Below are 16,251 nucleotides of genomic sequence, written 5' to 3' on the forward strand. Positions count from 1 at the left end.
AAGCGCCCCGAACTCAGAACCACGCGCGACTCACCCATAAAAAGTTCCCGCCACCCGGCTTTCTCCGCACTCCAGCCGCGGGCATCCACCCTTCCGGGTCGGCCCGGTCCACCAATGGCAAGTCAGACCCTTCTCTCATTGGCCAAGGGGCGTGGCCTCCCGCGCGTCACCGAACAAGCCTCCACATCATTGGTTGATATCGGGAGCGGATTGAGCCAATCGGAAGCCGCCTCCAAGCTGGGATGGGGATGGCTGCGTGTTTCCGGAAGACGTGGCGGCTGTCTCTTGGGTTGCTTCCCGGCTTCAGACTCGCGTCTTTGCTTCACGCCCTGGGCTCTTTGAGGTGCTGTCCTCACCCCAGCAAGGACCCCAGCAGCCATGATCTCCTTAACGGACACCCAGAGTAAGCGCCTGCCCCGGGGTCGCTGCCTTGAGCCCCACAGACCCTTGGCTGGGGCGGGGGCGGGGGCTCTCCCGCCCGTTTCCCCCACCCCCCGGTGCGGGTAAATGAATGAAGCTCCGCGTTGGGAGCGGCGGCCCGCGAACCTGAGCTGGGGCTGTGGGAACCTGCCGGGCTGCGGTGGAGGGGCGAGGGCTGGGCTTGCGGGGGCGGACCTGGCCCGGGAGGAGAGGCAGGGGGGTGTGGGGAGGCGCCGGGGCCGAGGGAGGGGGAGCCCTCGCCGGGGGTCCGGCCCGCGCGGCTCTCTCGTCCCCAGGGAGATGGGCGCTTTGTTCCCGCGGACCGTCCGCCGCCAGAGAAAGTTTGCTGTGCGGCGTCCGCGGCCCACTCTCGAGGACGTTTCTGGACGTGACTGGCGTGGGGTCCTCTACAAGTTACCGCCTGGTTGTCTGGGAGGCGGAATTTTAAATGCCGCCTATTGTAGGCTCTTTTTGAAAATATGCCCACACCCAAAATCTATTGAATTATGTGCCTTTGCCAGCAATGGAAACAACCTTCCAAAAATCCCTTGAAATGACTTCACTTTTCTACCAGCTAAATGCTCCCACAATAGTCAAGTGTCACTTTGCGTTCATTAAAGGATTTCTTTTGTTAATATTGTATATTGTGCTTTGTGGCTGGTTTGATCATTTTTAGCATCTCTTTCTGCCTGCCTGCCTCGGAGTTCTTCACGTCTATGTTGTCTCTGAGGTTGGCATTGCTGTGTGTTCCTTTTTCTTTCAATATAACATCGCCACTTTTCTACTGTTTACCAATCTTAATCATTTTTATTTACATGATCTGCCCAACCCTGTGCTACCTGTTTTGGGATGGTTGAGATCGTCTTTTTGTCTCATTTTGCTTTATCAGCCACGCCTTTTATTTCTTATTCTGGTTAACTTACTTGGATTTTCAAGACTTTAAGAACTAAACAGTCTGTTGAAATGAAAATAATACTTCATTTTAAGTGCCTCTTTTAAAGTGGAGTACTAAGGTTTGGTTTCACGCCACAGCCGACTTGAACTTGACAGAGCTCCTAAGGTCCTGCGCCCCAGTCAGGTTCTCTTCCTTCCTGAGATTGGACCAGTCTGCACCTTAGGGCCGCCTGCCCTGCCCAGCTCAGGAAGAGTGCTCATTTTAGTCATTTGGCCTTATCTGTTCTGATCAGAGAAAACCTAAGTATAGTTCTTTAAAAAAACAACAACAACAGAACAACTGTTATAATAAAAACTAGCAATATCTGCTTTCATATAAATCATTACACTTAATTCTTATAAGAGCCTTATAAAGTAGAGAGGAGTATATCTTTTTTATAAATTAAAGGAGACAAAAGAAATTCAATGTATGGTCATAAGTAAAGTTATAGAAATAAGACTTCATCCCAGCTCTGCTGGCTTAAAAACCTTTGTTCTTTTTACTGTACCCTGCTAGCATATAAAAGACGATATAAGCTTTGAGATCTTAGAATGATGAAATTCTCCCGTAGCAAAAATATTTTCAACAGTAGTATAGATATTTATCTTACAGAATCATTCATTTTTTGGAGAAATTTTGTAGGATAGTCAAAGCCTATTTTCTTTATGAAACACAGTGCCCTGTTCCTCTTGATTAAAACCCAAAATTAAAATTAGGTTGCCCAAGGAAATTAGCAGAATTATGTACATAAATTGCTAGAATTTATTTCTAATTCTGATTACTTGGAGGAAGTACTTAAACTCTACATAGATTTACTTTCTAACTATGAAGTAGTATTATTACTCCTATCTGAGTCCATGATTATTACCTAGATAAAAACGTGACTTATTTATCCCGTGCATAGGCATTCTCTTATGTTGAAGACATAATGAAAAGTGCCTGATTTACATCCTTCCAAAAACCAGAACAAGAGAGTTGGGTTGGAATATGGGCAGGATGGTAAACATTCTCCTCACTTCATTAAATTGATGAGGAAGATGATATTATGCTCTTTGCTGCTCTTCTGCCAAATGTTTTGGATAGAACAGTGGATTGGAACACAAAATGATTAATGAACCAAAAGCTCTTTGGACTTCAAATGGTGCTTGTATGTGTGTTTAACTGTAGGAATTGGCCATCATTCAAGTGATTTGCCAAGATTTTTCTGGGATTCTGATTCTGGGAGAGGGTGACCAACTACTGATCTCTAAAAAAATCAATAAAAACTTCTTTAAAAGGCAAAAAACAATTCAGAACTGTTTTAAGGGATCCTATAATAGCATCCTCCTTCCCCCCCAAAAAAATACAATATTTATCAAATGGGACAGAGTGGAGCAGTTCCCTTGATGCCACTAAATCTTTATTATGTCACACTAGGGCCCCAGTGCACGAATTCGTGAACCTTGAAACAAACTGTAGGCCGCAAAGCTGCGGTGGGCACAGGGGCAGGTCTAGGCCCATCCTCCGTGCCCCCGCCCAGCCCTCCTGCCACAGCCCCAGTCCCCTGTCTCCCGGCAGCCCCTCCCACATGCTGACAGCACCAGCCCCACTTGCACCCACTGACAGCGCGAAATGATTGGGGCTGGCACCAGCAGTGGGTGCAAGTGGATTTGGCGTGGTCAGTGGGTCCGAGCAGCTGCTGCTGCCCCAATCGCCCCTCAGAAGCAGCAGGAGGTGGAGAAGCCCTCAGGGGCTATCGGGCTGGCAGCCGCCGCTCCCACCCACTGACAGCGCCAGGTGCCAGCTGCAGGTGTGAGCAGGGCCGGCACCAGCAGTGGGTGCAAGCGGCGGCTCCAGTGCCGTCAGCAGGTGCAAGCAGGGCCATCGCCAGTAGTGAGTGCGAGAGGCGGCTGCCGGCCCCAATCGCCCCTCAGGAGCAGGGAGAAGTGGAGAAGCCCTGAAGGGCGATCAGGGCTGGCAGGTGCCGCTTGCACCCACTGACGGCACTGAGTGATCATGGCTGGCGCCTGGTGCCGGCAGCAGGTGTGAGCGGTGGCTCTGGTACCAGCAGCAGGTGGGAGCAGGGTCGGCGCCAACAGCAGGTGCAAGTGCCAGGAGGGATCACGGTGCGCAGGAGCAAAGAATTTTCAGTAACCACCAGAGGCTCACCCCAATGACAGCGACAGGCGCCCCACCTTGGTTTGGCACCCCCACTCACCTGCTCCACCATCCCATCGCTGCCGATGCCCGCTATGTTCTGCGCTCTGCTGCCTGCTGCCGATGCCCACCATGTTCCGGGAGCGCCCCCTGTTGGTCAGTGCGCGTCATAGTGATTGGTTGTTCTGCCATTTGGTCTATTTGCATATTAGCCTTTTATTATATAAGACAGCCTGAAATTCCACCATGATATTCATTTGAGTTCAATTCAGTTGATATTCACTTGAGTTCTTTATTCTGACATTTTCTATTTTTAAAAAGGCATGGAAAGAAAGTGCTGCTTTAAAATATTTAAATCAGATACCAAAATGCTAACAGTAATTGTCATTGAATTAAGCATATCTTTTCCTATAAAATTTCTACAATAAGCTGTTTATTTTAGACAAATTGATTTTATTAGATTGCTTTTATCAGATTGTTCATTAAACACATACATGGGCAAGAGGAATGAAGGTTTGATAGGGCCTAGGAACAGCCATGGGCAAACTACGGCCCGCGGGCCGGATTCGGCCCATTTGAAATGAATAAAACTAAAAAAAAAAAAAAAGACCGTGCCCTTTTATGTAATGATGTTTACTTTGAATTTATATTAGTTCACACAAACACTCCATCCATGCTTTTGTTCCGGCCCTCCGGTCCAGTTTAAGAACCCACTGTGGCCCTTGAGTCAAAAAGTTTGCCCACCCCTGGCCTAGGAGGAAGATAAACTTACTTTACTGGGTCTGATTCAGGTGGTGAGAGGGCAGCTCTGTGTAGGGGTTTAATAAGCAGTGGGCATATGAATGCACAGGCCCAGGGAAGATGAGAAAAAGGCACAGTGCGGCCAGTTTGAGGCTTTTGACCCCTTTAGATCAGGGAATACTTGGCAACATCATGCTAGTGCCAGTTTTGGAAAAGATTACAAAGATCTGCTTGACTACATTAGATAAAGTGGTAGGAATGTTTTGATTTCCATGTTATAGTTGTTCAAATTGTGGAGTATTATGGACTGGATTTGAGTTCCCGGCCTGATGGCACACCACCACCACCAACTGCCATTCCCCACCCCTGCACCTTCCCCCACATACACACTTGCTGATTCCGTGGTCAAGGGTGAGTTACAAATCTCTGTGAGTCTCTGGTTGCCCATATGAAACTTGGGGCTACTTTTTGTCTCACAATTTCTTAAAGGAATGACAACATAATTGTACAAACATTTCATTAAACGTAAAACCATATTTAGACATTGTCCTTTTTCACTGCAGTCAATTTCTTTTTTTAAAAATATGATTTTATTGTTTTTTAGAGAGAGAGAGAGAAACACCAATCAGCTGCCTCCTTCTGCACATGGATTGAGCCCACAACTTTGGTAAATACCCTGACAAGGAATCGAACTAGTGACCTCTTGGTGCGCAGGAATATGCTCAGCCAATTGAGCCACACTGGCGAGAACTACAGTCAGTTTATAATAGTTCTCCTAACAACTACTTAGTTATATTAGATAAGCTAATTATATTAAACTTGAATCAACTTAAGACGATTCTCCCAGAAGATCGGTGTACTAGTACTCTAATGATCTTGAGTTTCATGTAACCAAACATATTTAACCTGAAAATACTGTAGGAAGCGGTATGGTATAATGGTTAAGCACATAAACTTTGGATACAAATATATCTGAGTTCAAATGCTTAAGGAGAAGTGTGACTTTAGGCAAATTAAGTCAGTTCTCTAAATCTCAATTTCTGGCCTGTCTAAAAGAATTTAATGACACCTACCTTGCAATAGTATTGAAAGGATTAATTTATGTAAGGTATGTAAAGCACCTTATAATAGCTACTTCTATAAAATTCTCAATGCATATAGATGTATTTCCATATAATTTCCTTTCTGAACAAACATCTCACAATTTTGATGTAATTAGTATAATTTGTGAAAAGATGGGAATTAGTCATTTTCCTTTAATTCAGCTACCAATGATTAAATCCTAACTAGTCAGTAGTTACTTAATGAAATTTTACTTGCTCTTATGTCCATATTTTCCTCTGGAAAATTATGTCTGCCATCTAAACAGTTATTTTGGTAAATTTTTTAAGATCATATTTTTAATATTTTTTATTTGGTTTTTTGTTTGTTTTTCATCCTCACCCGAGGATATTTTTCCATTGATTTTTAGAGAGAATGGAAGAGAGAGGGAAAAACAGAGAGAAATAGCGATGCGGGAGAAACACATCAATTGGTTGCCACCTGAATGTGCCCAGACCAAGGCCCGGGGAATAGCCTGCAACCTAGGTATGTGCCCTTGACCGGAATTGAACTTGGGACCCTTCAGTCTGCAGGCCAGCGCTCTATTCACTGAACCAAACCAGCTAGGGCTTAGTAAATTCTTTTAAAGCACTTAAGCATGAAAGTATCAGCCTCAAATTTTCATAAAATAATAGTGTCTGTGGAATACTTCTGAATCCTTTTAGACTATGGGAGAAAAAGATAGCTTAATGGAAGGCAGTAGTTAACTGTAAATTGAGGAAGTGGAAAATGTAGAAAAAGGTATTGATATAAATTTTAAACTCATCAAAACATTTTACATGTCTTAACATTTTTTTAAGTAGCTGTGACCTGGATTTTACCTTTCTGGAGCCAAGGCAAAGTGATTAAGATCAGAAATCATTAATAGTGTATTTAAAATTGTATTTCCAAAAGTATTTCTGCCATAATTCATTATGTTATGCAGGTAGGGCTTCTAGGTAAAATGAGGATTGGTAACTGTTTCCTGAAAACAAAACTAAAACGATCAAACAGGTGACTTAGTGGATTGATTGTGCTTGTAGTATTAACAGAAAAGTACTACTGTAACCTTAGAAAGTCTACTCTTCAAACTATAAAAGATAAATCCTGGAGAATGTAAAGGCAATAAAATTATTAGCTTTATATACAGACCAGTACACTTTGTTCATTTAAGACATACATGGGCAAGAGGAATGAAGGTTTGATAGTGCATAAGAGGAAGGTAAATTTTTACCGGGTCTGATAGTACTTAGAACAGTTGCCTGCATCTAGGAGTTGATCAACAATTCTTTGTTTCTGAATGAAAGAACAAAAAAAACAGAACATTATTATTAGGTAAAACAGTGTTCTTTTAAACTTTGGAGAGCCGAAACCGGTTTGGCTCAGTGGATGGAGCGTCGGCCTGCAGACTGAAGGGTCCCAGGTTCGATTCCGGTCAAGGGCATGTACCTGGGTTGCGGGCACATCCCCAGAGGGTGTGCAGGAGGCAGCTGATCGATGTTTCTCTCTCATCGATGTTTCTAGCTCTCTATCTCTCTCCCTTCCTCTCTGTAAAAAATCAATAAAATATATTTAAAAAAATAAAATAAAATAAACTTTGGAGAGGTTATTTAAGGACTAGATTAAATATGGGAATGGATTCATAGTTTAGATAAGTTTGTAGAAGATAAGTCCATAATAAGCCATCAAGAAGTTAAAAGTAATATCTAACCTTTTGAAACTTAACTTTTGAGGAGACCACTACCTGATTCTCAAAATATTTCCTATTGCCACTATATTGAAGTATATTGTACTAACCTACTATAGTAATTTCTAATGGGTTAAAGAAGGAATTAATTTTAGAGGGAAAGGAAGGAACTGCAGATATCATCTGTATAAATAATAGTTATAGAATATGATAAGAAATAAATAGCAAAAGTAAGCCCATATTTTTATTCTGATGCCAAAGGGATTTTTGGAAAGGAAAAAGATATATATAACCAAAGTTTTAGAATTCTGATTTATCTATCTCTATTATGGTGTTTTTAAGAAATGTTCTCTTATATAAGAACCAGAGGCCCGCTGCATGGATTCGTGCACCAGTGGAGTCCCTCGGCCTGGCCTGCGCCCTCTCACAATCCAGGACCCCTCAGGGGATGTTGGACTGCTGGTTTTGGCCTGATCCCCGCAGGCCAGGCCAAGGGACCCCACCAGTGCACAAATCCATGCACTGGGCTGGTTTCGGCCCAATCTCTGCAGGCCAGGCCAAGGGACCCCACCAGGCCTCTAGCATGCATATAAGATCTTTAGTTAATCTCTTCCCACCCTCCCTCCTACCCACTTCCCTCTGAGATTCATCAGTCCCGTGTTTCCATGCCTGTGCATTTAGCGTCTGCCCCCTGGTAGTCAGTGCACATCATAGCTACCAGTCAAATGGTTGAATGGTCAAACGGTCGCTTAGGCTTTTATATATATAGATTAGAAATTTCCATTTATATTTTAAATTTCAAGGAAATTGTTGATATTAATTTGTTGTAGATCTTAGTGAATGTCATTATAAAGTTAATCTGCAATGTTGGAGACCTTTTTTCTTATATCAGCCAAAAGAAAAACTGAAGAATTATCTTAATTTACAGAGATTTTAATAGAACTATAATGTTTCTCTACCCTTAACCATATAACTTATATTGCAGAAATTGGAATGGGATTAACAGGATTTGGAGTGTTTTTCCTGTTCTTTGGAATGATTCTCTTTTTTGACAAAGCACTACTGGCTATTGGAAATGTGAGTTTTTCAATATGTATTTTAACTTACTTCATAAGAAAAAGTTAGCTATAACTGAATTCTTGCCTGCTGTTGAATTTAGGTGAAATAATTCACTACTACTCATGTAAAAATTTCTATTACATTCTCTGTTTCCATCAGGAATGAAACGCGTTAGCTTTCTGTTTAAACAAAAGGTAAACACTTAATGAGGTTTTCTAATTCCATGACTATGTTAAGTGTTTGATATGTGATTTACAATAGAACAGTGGTTCTCAACCTTCCTAATGCTGCGACCCTTTAATACAGTTCCTCATGTTGTGGTGACCCCCAACCATAAAATTATTTTCGTTGCTACTTCATAACTGTAATTTTGCTCCTGTCATGAATCATAATGTAAATATCAGATATGCTATATGTGTTTTCCGATGGTTGCGACCCACAGGTTGAGAACCGCTGCAATAGAGTAAGTCAAGGCAGCCTCTAAATAGGAGTTAAAAATAGATGACTTGGGGGCATCTGTAGTAGTCTCAACAATAAAGATTTTTTTAAACATAGATGAGTTGATAACCCCCATTGAATATCTTTGACAAGTGTGTATTACCATTGGACTCTTAATTGCATATTGATAAATATAAAGGAGAGCAAAATTATTCAAAATTGATGTTACAATAAATAATGTAAACAGCATTGGTATCTCAGAATATGAAGCTTAACCATTGACTTATTAATCAATATATATATGAAATATTTTTCACTAAAGAAAGTTAATGAAGGAAAACAAGGATTTGCGAATAAAACTTGGGGAAAAACACGTTTTTTAATAGATCACTATTTCTTGTCCACTGTCTGAAAACATGCAAAATATATGTATATTTGAGAACACGTAGCTGTATTTTTATTACTGCTGCTACCAGGTATTCTAGCTTCGCATGGTTTCTTCTTCTGTCACCTTTGCCACATCAGTATTTCTCCCATCTACAGGAGTTCCTATAGCCCAGGGTGAAGTTGCAGAACTAGGAGCACCTTTAGGTGACACGTTTATAGGCAGCTTCCCTCTTCTGTCTTGCCACTCATCTGTTTGACTAAGCCATCTCCATCTAGCTTAACCCTGGGAAAACCACTGCTGATGCAGATGCTGGTTGGTAACCTCTAATCTTTCCTTGTTTCTCTTTTTCTCCCTTTACTCAAGTTAGAGGAGGATTGAGAAGAGTGCAGCACTACTACAGCTTTCACATGCTTAGCCCACTCCTTGGTTCTGTTTCTTGGTGTGCATTGTAGTTTTTTCTGCCCAGTTGCCACAGTGAAATCTAGATGTGCTCCTTTTTTTAAAATACTTAACTTTGACCTTCAAATTTATGTAGTGTGCTTACTTACTTTTTCTGTGTTGCATTTTCTTTCTTCTTTAGGTTTTATTTGTGGCTGGCTTGGCTTTTGTAATTGGTTTAGAAAGAACATTCAGATTCTTCTTCCAAAAACATAAAATGAAAGCCACAGGATTTTTCCTGGGTGGCGTATTTGTAGTCCTTGTTGGTTGGCCTTTGATAGGTATGATCTTCGAAATTTATGGATTCTTTCTTTTGTTCAGGTAAGGCACTCATTTTATTTGTTTTCTTTCAATATAACAGTATGTCAAATAATTACAAAACCCAGATAGTTGTATCAGCATGAGTAAGAAGACTATAATTTTCTTAAATGGATTCTTGTTTACACTGAATCTTTTATTATTAAACTTTTAGGTAATTTAATCAACTATAAAATGTTTTATCAGGTGTGAATAATTGCCTGTTTAAGGCTATGAATTATCTTGTATTTTCAATTTAATAAAATTAATTTTATTGGCCTTTTAAGGCACTGTCTTTATGTTTGCTATTTGCATCAACTAAAAGTGATAGATAAATAGATATATAAATATACCCAACATTTTAATATGTAGAACCTGATACTGCATAGTTACTGCCACTTGATGGCAATTTCTTTAGTGCTTATACATATTAGAAAATTTTGTACTATATATACTATAGGAGATTTTGGTCAGTTAATATTTTACAAATGCCAGTTACCAAGTGAATAAACAATAGAATGTAATGTAAGAAAATACCTTTAAGTAAGATTGGTTTAAAAATTTGTTCAGAGAATGTATATATTTTGTCTTCTGTCAGGCACCATATTACCCACAGGAGACGTAAATATGAAGTAAATGCCAAATCTGCTTTAGAGAATCTCATTTTTAATATAGAAAATACATAAAGAAAGTAGTAGGATATAGTAGTAATGCTATATATACATATATATGTAAAATTTTATAAGAACATAATTAAGGAAGGAATCAAATCCTGGGAGAAAAGTTAACTGAAGTTTAAAGTCTCTAAAATATTCAAATTTTGACAGGTCCTTTTTACTTAATTAGCAATTGATTTTGGTAATAAAGAATGTACAAGTACAGAGAACTGTTTTTTTCTTCTCCCAGGGGCTTCTTTCCTGTGGTCGTTGGCTTCATTAGAAGAGTGCCAGTTCTTGGATCTATCTTGAATTTACCCGGCATTAGATCAGTAAGTAATCTGTATTTAAAAACATAATCTTTAAATCATCAAAATACTCTTCAATGCTCTTTACTTCCAGAAATTAGAGTAATTGATAACATGATTAATTGATGTTTTTATTACAATATAAATGGTTGCAGCACATAGATCATGGTAACCATGAATACCAGAGAAAATAGTCATTGGTAAATCTATAAAGCCTGAAATTTTGTTTCACTGTATTCCTTTTTAATACTGTTCTCTATTTTTTAATACAACTCGGATTGATATGCTATGCTACCTTTCACTTTGAGAGTTCAAGGTACTTTTCAGGTAACTTTTATGTCCTCTCTAATTTTAGAAGCAATAACATGAAAATGATATTATTTCTTACGAATATTTTCTTTCTTAGACCATCTCACCAAATGAGGTGTATTAAGACAACTAAATGGAGCACTGTTATACTGAAAGTCAGATGATAAAATTCTGTCCCCAGCTCTCTATGAGTTGGACACTCTTAGCAAATCTGTTTCTCCAGTGTGAATGTAAAGTTGTTTGTAGATTTTTGTAGATGTTTCTAGAGAGACAGGCCATAACATTTACTGAATTCTCAAAGAACTAAAGGTACTACTATAAGCCAATTTTTTTTTTTTTAATCCTCAAGTCAATTGTAGAGTCAAACTTGCAGCCCACACAACCTACATATTAGAAGTTACCTTTGAAGAGGCAATGTTGTGCTTTCTCACCAACTAAATTTACCTTAAAATTCTAATGAATCTATGAGTACTTTCAGAGCAACTTTTAGTTTCAGGGTACCAGTCACTTATTTACCATGATATAAAATAACATTAAAAAAGGTGTTGGAACCTAGGTTTACAGGGATATATCCTGATTTTATTGGCATTGATCTCCAAACTCATAAAGTACCAGCGGTTCTCAACCTGTGGGTCGCGAACAATGAAAATATATCCTGCATATCAGATATATTCATTACGATACATAACAGTAGCAAAATTACAGTTATGAAGTAGCAACGAAAATAATTTTTGGTTGGGGGTCACCACAACATGAGGAACTATATTAAAGGGTCACGGCATTAGGAAGGTTGAGAACCACTGCGAGTAGTCAATGCTGTTTATACTTAGCATGGCTTTTGGAATTACTAAAACTTCTAGTTATAGAATTATAATAATTATTCATGTCCTTAATTTAAGGATTCTTCGGTATTTGCATAGATGGACACCCAATACTAAAAGTTATGTTTCCTATTAATATTATTTCATTATAATAAAATATTTAAGTAAAAACATGATTAGTGAAATGAAAGAATTAGATGATTGCTAGACTTGATAGTATTATAGATTTGATGGCTGCATGACTTTTAATATCTCCACTATTACTTTGCTTCAATATTTGTTTGCATCACCATCTGGAATGCTTAATATTTGGGATGGAGTAACCAAAGTAAATAACCACTTACATGTATATGTATTAAAATTGTAAATTTATGCTTGCACCCTTACATCTATTTTTAATGTCATTGCCACTTTCAGTCCATAGTCCAGTTACACATTTAAAGTATTTTTAGTCAATAGCTACTGTTAATTATTGTACTTAATGGACTTAAATCTGTTTGTTCAAAGACTACATAGGCCCAGAAGAGATCCACAGTCATGGTCAGTTGAAATATCTTATTGGGTTCATTAATGAATGATTGGCTGTGACATTTCAGCTTTTTAATTTTTTATTTTTTTCTTAAGCTATCAGTGTTAACTTCATTTTATCCAGTTTTTTTTTTCCATTGTGTTGTATTTCTCATGTCTCACCCTTAAAGTCATACGTATAGCATGTCATGCAAAAATAACTTTTAGGAAAAAAAAATTTTTTTTACACATTTACGTGTCAGAAGATGGTGGTGAGTAGTACTGGATTAATCATTGTCAGTCATACCTTAAATTTCCACAAATCTTATAAAGCTGAGTTTTTAAATTAACATTTAAAATGTTGATGTAATATTTAATAATGCTGAAGGCTTTCTTTTGTCTATTTTTCTTCTTGCAGTTTGTAGATAAAGTTGGAGAAAGCAACAATATGGTATAACAACAGTACACTGAAGACTCATTTAAAATATTGTAATATTTATAAAATCTTTTGAAGAATATCCAGCAGTTTAAATTACATGAAATAGCTTGTAATGTTCTTTACAGACATTTAAAATGTATACCTACAAAGTACCAACAACAGTTAACAAAGAAGCAGTGACAACAGGCTTCTAATCAGGTGATGTAAGAAGACAGCAAGCAAACTGAAGGAGATGAAATCTGTTACATTGCATATTGAAACTCTTGAAGGCGATTTTTATTTTTTTTCCACAATGTGCGAAACACAACTATCCTCAGAGAGCTATGGTGCCTGATTAATTTTTATTTTTATTTTTTATTTTGAAGATTCAGGGGCACCCATAGGCATTTGCTTTTTAGAAGTGTCCACTGCAACTGGAAAAATATTTCCATTTGCACCGTGTCTCCGAAAGTGATGCATGGGTTAGATTGGATTATGTCATGTCATTTTAATGTATTAAAACCTAGGAAAACCCAGTTTTGATATATGGATCACTTTTTTTGGTAAACATGGTGAAGATAAAACTGTTGCGATTCTTCTGAGTCTTAATATTTTAAAGCCAGATGAAAATATGAACTAGATATTCTCTGTTGGAATATGCAAAGGTCATTCTTTACTAGCTTTTCGTTTCTAAATTATAGCTGACTATGCACTTCTTTGGTCAGCAACACACTCTGGAAATACTCTTACTTGGGAGTCTTAAGACTGTATTTGTATCATTTGTTACATGTAGGCATTTAACAAAAAGCATTCTTGACAATGAAGTAGTCTGTTACGTAGCTTGTTTCATTGAATAGGGTGTTATTTAAAACATTAATTGCAAACCAAAAGGATTTTCCTGTCATGATGTAGATTTTTTTTCTTCTATTTAAAAAAAAAAATTAGCAGTGGCTTATTATGTTTTTTACAAACTAAAATAACTAACTTGGTAATGTTTACTTTAAGACATAACATGTTAAAAGGTTCAACTTACAGCTATTTTTTAAGGGCTATTCATGTAAGCTGAGTTTCCCCTTATTTTCAGCTTTTTCTTAACAAAAATCAATAGGTATGCTTCATATGATCACTCTTCATCTTAAGTCATAGAGAAAATATCTGAGTTCACATGCTGAGGCTGTTTTACTGTAATTAAACTGGTTATTATTTCTTAAAAATATGACACTAAAAAAATGATGTGTTGTTCTTTTCTGCCGTTGCTGCTTGACAGGCAGAAAGAAACTGGTTGTTTCTTCATTAGTAGTTTTCCACGGTGGCAACTTGTGTGGTGGATATAGGAACACATTTCAGCAGCCATAGTACTATTTGTTTTACCACTAATGAGTGCACTATTTACTTTTTTTTTTTAACAGTGAAGCTTTTTAATACATGAAATCATAATTGAAATTTGTGGGTTTATTTACAAACATGTCTACAAAATGTATTACACCTTATGTTACTTTTAAGTTAAATCTTTTGATGCACAGAGAATTCCCAACCTTGCTCGTTTAAAGGACAGACTTGGTGTATAACCTAATGGTTCAGTCTTGTGGATTACTGTCTTTTTGGTACTGGCATATGATTTAAGGTATAATCTGTGAAATCTAGATGATATTGATGAAATAAGACTCCTACCTCAATAGTTCATGGAATATTAAGAGACTTAGTAGTGTGTATAAAATCCTCACTTGGAGAGTGTCAAATATATTTTGGGGACTGACTTACACAAGTTTCCCTGTAGGACTCTGTTAAACATATTTTTGACTAACCCATACTATTTACAAAGACTAGATCCTTCTACCTTTTTAGGGCAAAAATAGTATCTGTTAATGTAAGGAACATCTATATTATTTAACTCTTTTGTGGACATGAATTTCTACCAAAATGTTCTTTGCAAAATAACAGAGATCTCTTTTCAACAATCTTATTTCAGAAAGCATTATCAGACAGAAGCGTGCCAAGGACTTATTAATCTACCTGTCCTTAGTAAGATTGAGAGGCTGGAGCAGTTTTTCAGTTTTATGGAGACCATGTTTAATCTCAAATGTGAGTTTGGGACCGCATGGCAGCATTGTATGTTTCTTATTCAGAACCATTGAGGAGGCTCTATTTTTAAACATACTAGTCCTCCACTATTTCAGTTTTTCTAAACCATGTTGATTTTTCCTTTCAAAAATTAACCTTCTGTCTTCATGACAAAAAAAAAGAAAAGATTATTCCTATAAAGATGGAGGAAAAGGTATAATCCTATTTAGCCTTAAGAGTATCTGTCATTGTTCAAATGTATTTTCTGTAACAGAAACCTATTTGGAATGTTTTTCTTTTCCCCTTATAAATTGTAATTCCTGGAATACTGCTGCTTTAAAAAAGTCTCACAGTCAGACTGTCTGATCTAACCATTGAATATTGTAAATACACTTGTCTTATCTCTCAATAAAAGGGTACTTTTCTATTAATTGCTTGTTGTCTTAGTGAGCTGGGCTCCTACGACAGAATTCCATGGACTGGATGACTCAAACAACAGACATTTATTTCTTACAGTTATTGATGCTAAGAAGACCAAAATCAAGGTGCTGGCAGATTCACTTCCTGCTGAGGACCCTTTCTCTTGCTGGCTGCCTTCTCATTGGCTCCTCACATAGGAGAGAAAGGCTCTGGTCTCTCTTCCTCTTCTTACAAGGACACTAATCCCATCATGGAGGGCCCTACCTTTGTGCCTGCAACTAAACCTAATTACCTCCCAAGGCCCCATCTCCAAGTACTATCATACTGGGTATCAGGGCTTCAATAAGAATTTTGGAGGGGTACACTAAGTCCATAACAGTGGTCAAATGTATCATGAGATTCTAAAAATTGATTTAGCATTATACAATAATCCACCCTTTTTCTAATGTAATGTATTTTATTTTATAAAGTGGTCACATCTTCCATTTCCAAGTTGTATAAATGTAATCATAACTAGAAGTGAACTTTGGGTAAACCAAAAAAGTAGGCAATAAATTTAGAAATGAGTCGAGCAATGATTAAGTATTTTTTCCTCAAGGTAGAAGAAATATATACTTGTATTATTTAAGCTGGCAGTCAGACATCCCTATGGCAGCCCGGGAGCCCTCGGGGGATGCCCACTTGCCAGTGGGGAGCAGGCCTAAGCTGCAGTTGGACATCCTCAGCGCTGCTGAGGAGGCAGGAGAGGCTCCCACCACCACCGCTGTGCTGGCAGCTGGCAGCTGGCAGCCTGGCTTGTGGCTGAGCAGAGCCCTCAATATGGGAGCACACTGACCACCAGTGGCAGCTCCTGCATTGAGAGTCTGCCCCCTGGTGGTCAGTGTGTGTCATAGTGACCAGTCATTCCCAGTCGTTCTGCTGTTAGGGTCAATTTGCATATTACCCTTTTATTATATAGGATAGCAGGCCGCCTCAGTGTCCCTAAAGCCCCTCCTAAAACTGGTAGCCCTTTGGGAAAGGACTGCTTTCACCTGTTTGTGAAACAACTGGCCTGTGGGACAAACTGACCTTGGCACAGAATCAGGCCAAAGGAGGAGCTCAAACCCAATGATGTCATTCATACTATTTCAAAT

General features: G+C 38.5%; 2 protein-coding genes across 2 annotated transcripts in view; one reads left to right on the plus strand and one right to left on the minus strand.

Moving 5' to 3' along the window:
- Nucleotides 1–131, minus strand: part of RECQL (RecQ like helicase) — a 28,979-nt gene extending 28,848 nt beyond the window's left edge. Inside the window, exon 1 of the mRNA XM_059682340.1 lies at nucleotides 35–131. The gene's annotated coding sequence lies outside the window, so the exon portion shown is untranslated. The remainder of the gene's footprint in view (nucleotides 1–34) is intronic.
- Nucleotides 132–233: 102 nt separating this feature from the next.
- GOLT1B (golgi transport 1B) lies at nucleotides 234–15,129 on the plus strand. The gene is made up of 5 exons (XM_059682347.1): nucleotides 234–403; nucleotides 7,984–8,075; nucleotides 9,464–9,642; nucleotides 10,525–10,606; nucleotides 12,638–15,129. Exons 1-5 carry the CDS (start codon nucleotides 379–381, stop codon nucleotides 12,674–12,676), a joined length of 417 nt encoding a protein of 138 aa, XP_059538330.1. The 5' UTR covers nucleotides 234–378; the 3' UTR covers nucleotides 12,677–15,129.
- Nucleotides 15,130–16,251: the final 1,122 nt, after the last annotated feature.

This window comes from Myotis daubentonii, chromosome 2 (genome assembly GCF_963259705.1).
Source record: "Myotis daubentonii chromosome 2, mMyoDau2.1, whole genome shotgun sequence".
In the NCBI taxonomy this organism is placed as follows: domain Eukaryota; kingdom Metazoa; phylum Chordata; class Mammalia; order Chiroptera; family Vespertilionidae; genus Myotis; species Myotis daubentonii.

Bases quoted from the DNA above. Each gene is read 5' to 3' on its own strand.
- GOLT1B (XM_059682347.1), top strand. From the start codon at position 379: ATGATCTCCTTAACGGACACCCAGA. The intron at 9,643-10,524 runs GTAAGGCACTCA...TTCTTCTCCCAG, and splicing joins GGATTCTTTCTTTTGTTCAG to GGGCTTCTTTCCTGTGGTCG. The intron at 10,607-12,637 runs GTAAGTAATCTG...TTCTTCTTGCAG, and splicing joins ATTTACCCGGCATTAGATCA to TTTGTAGATAAAGTTGGAGA.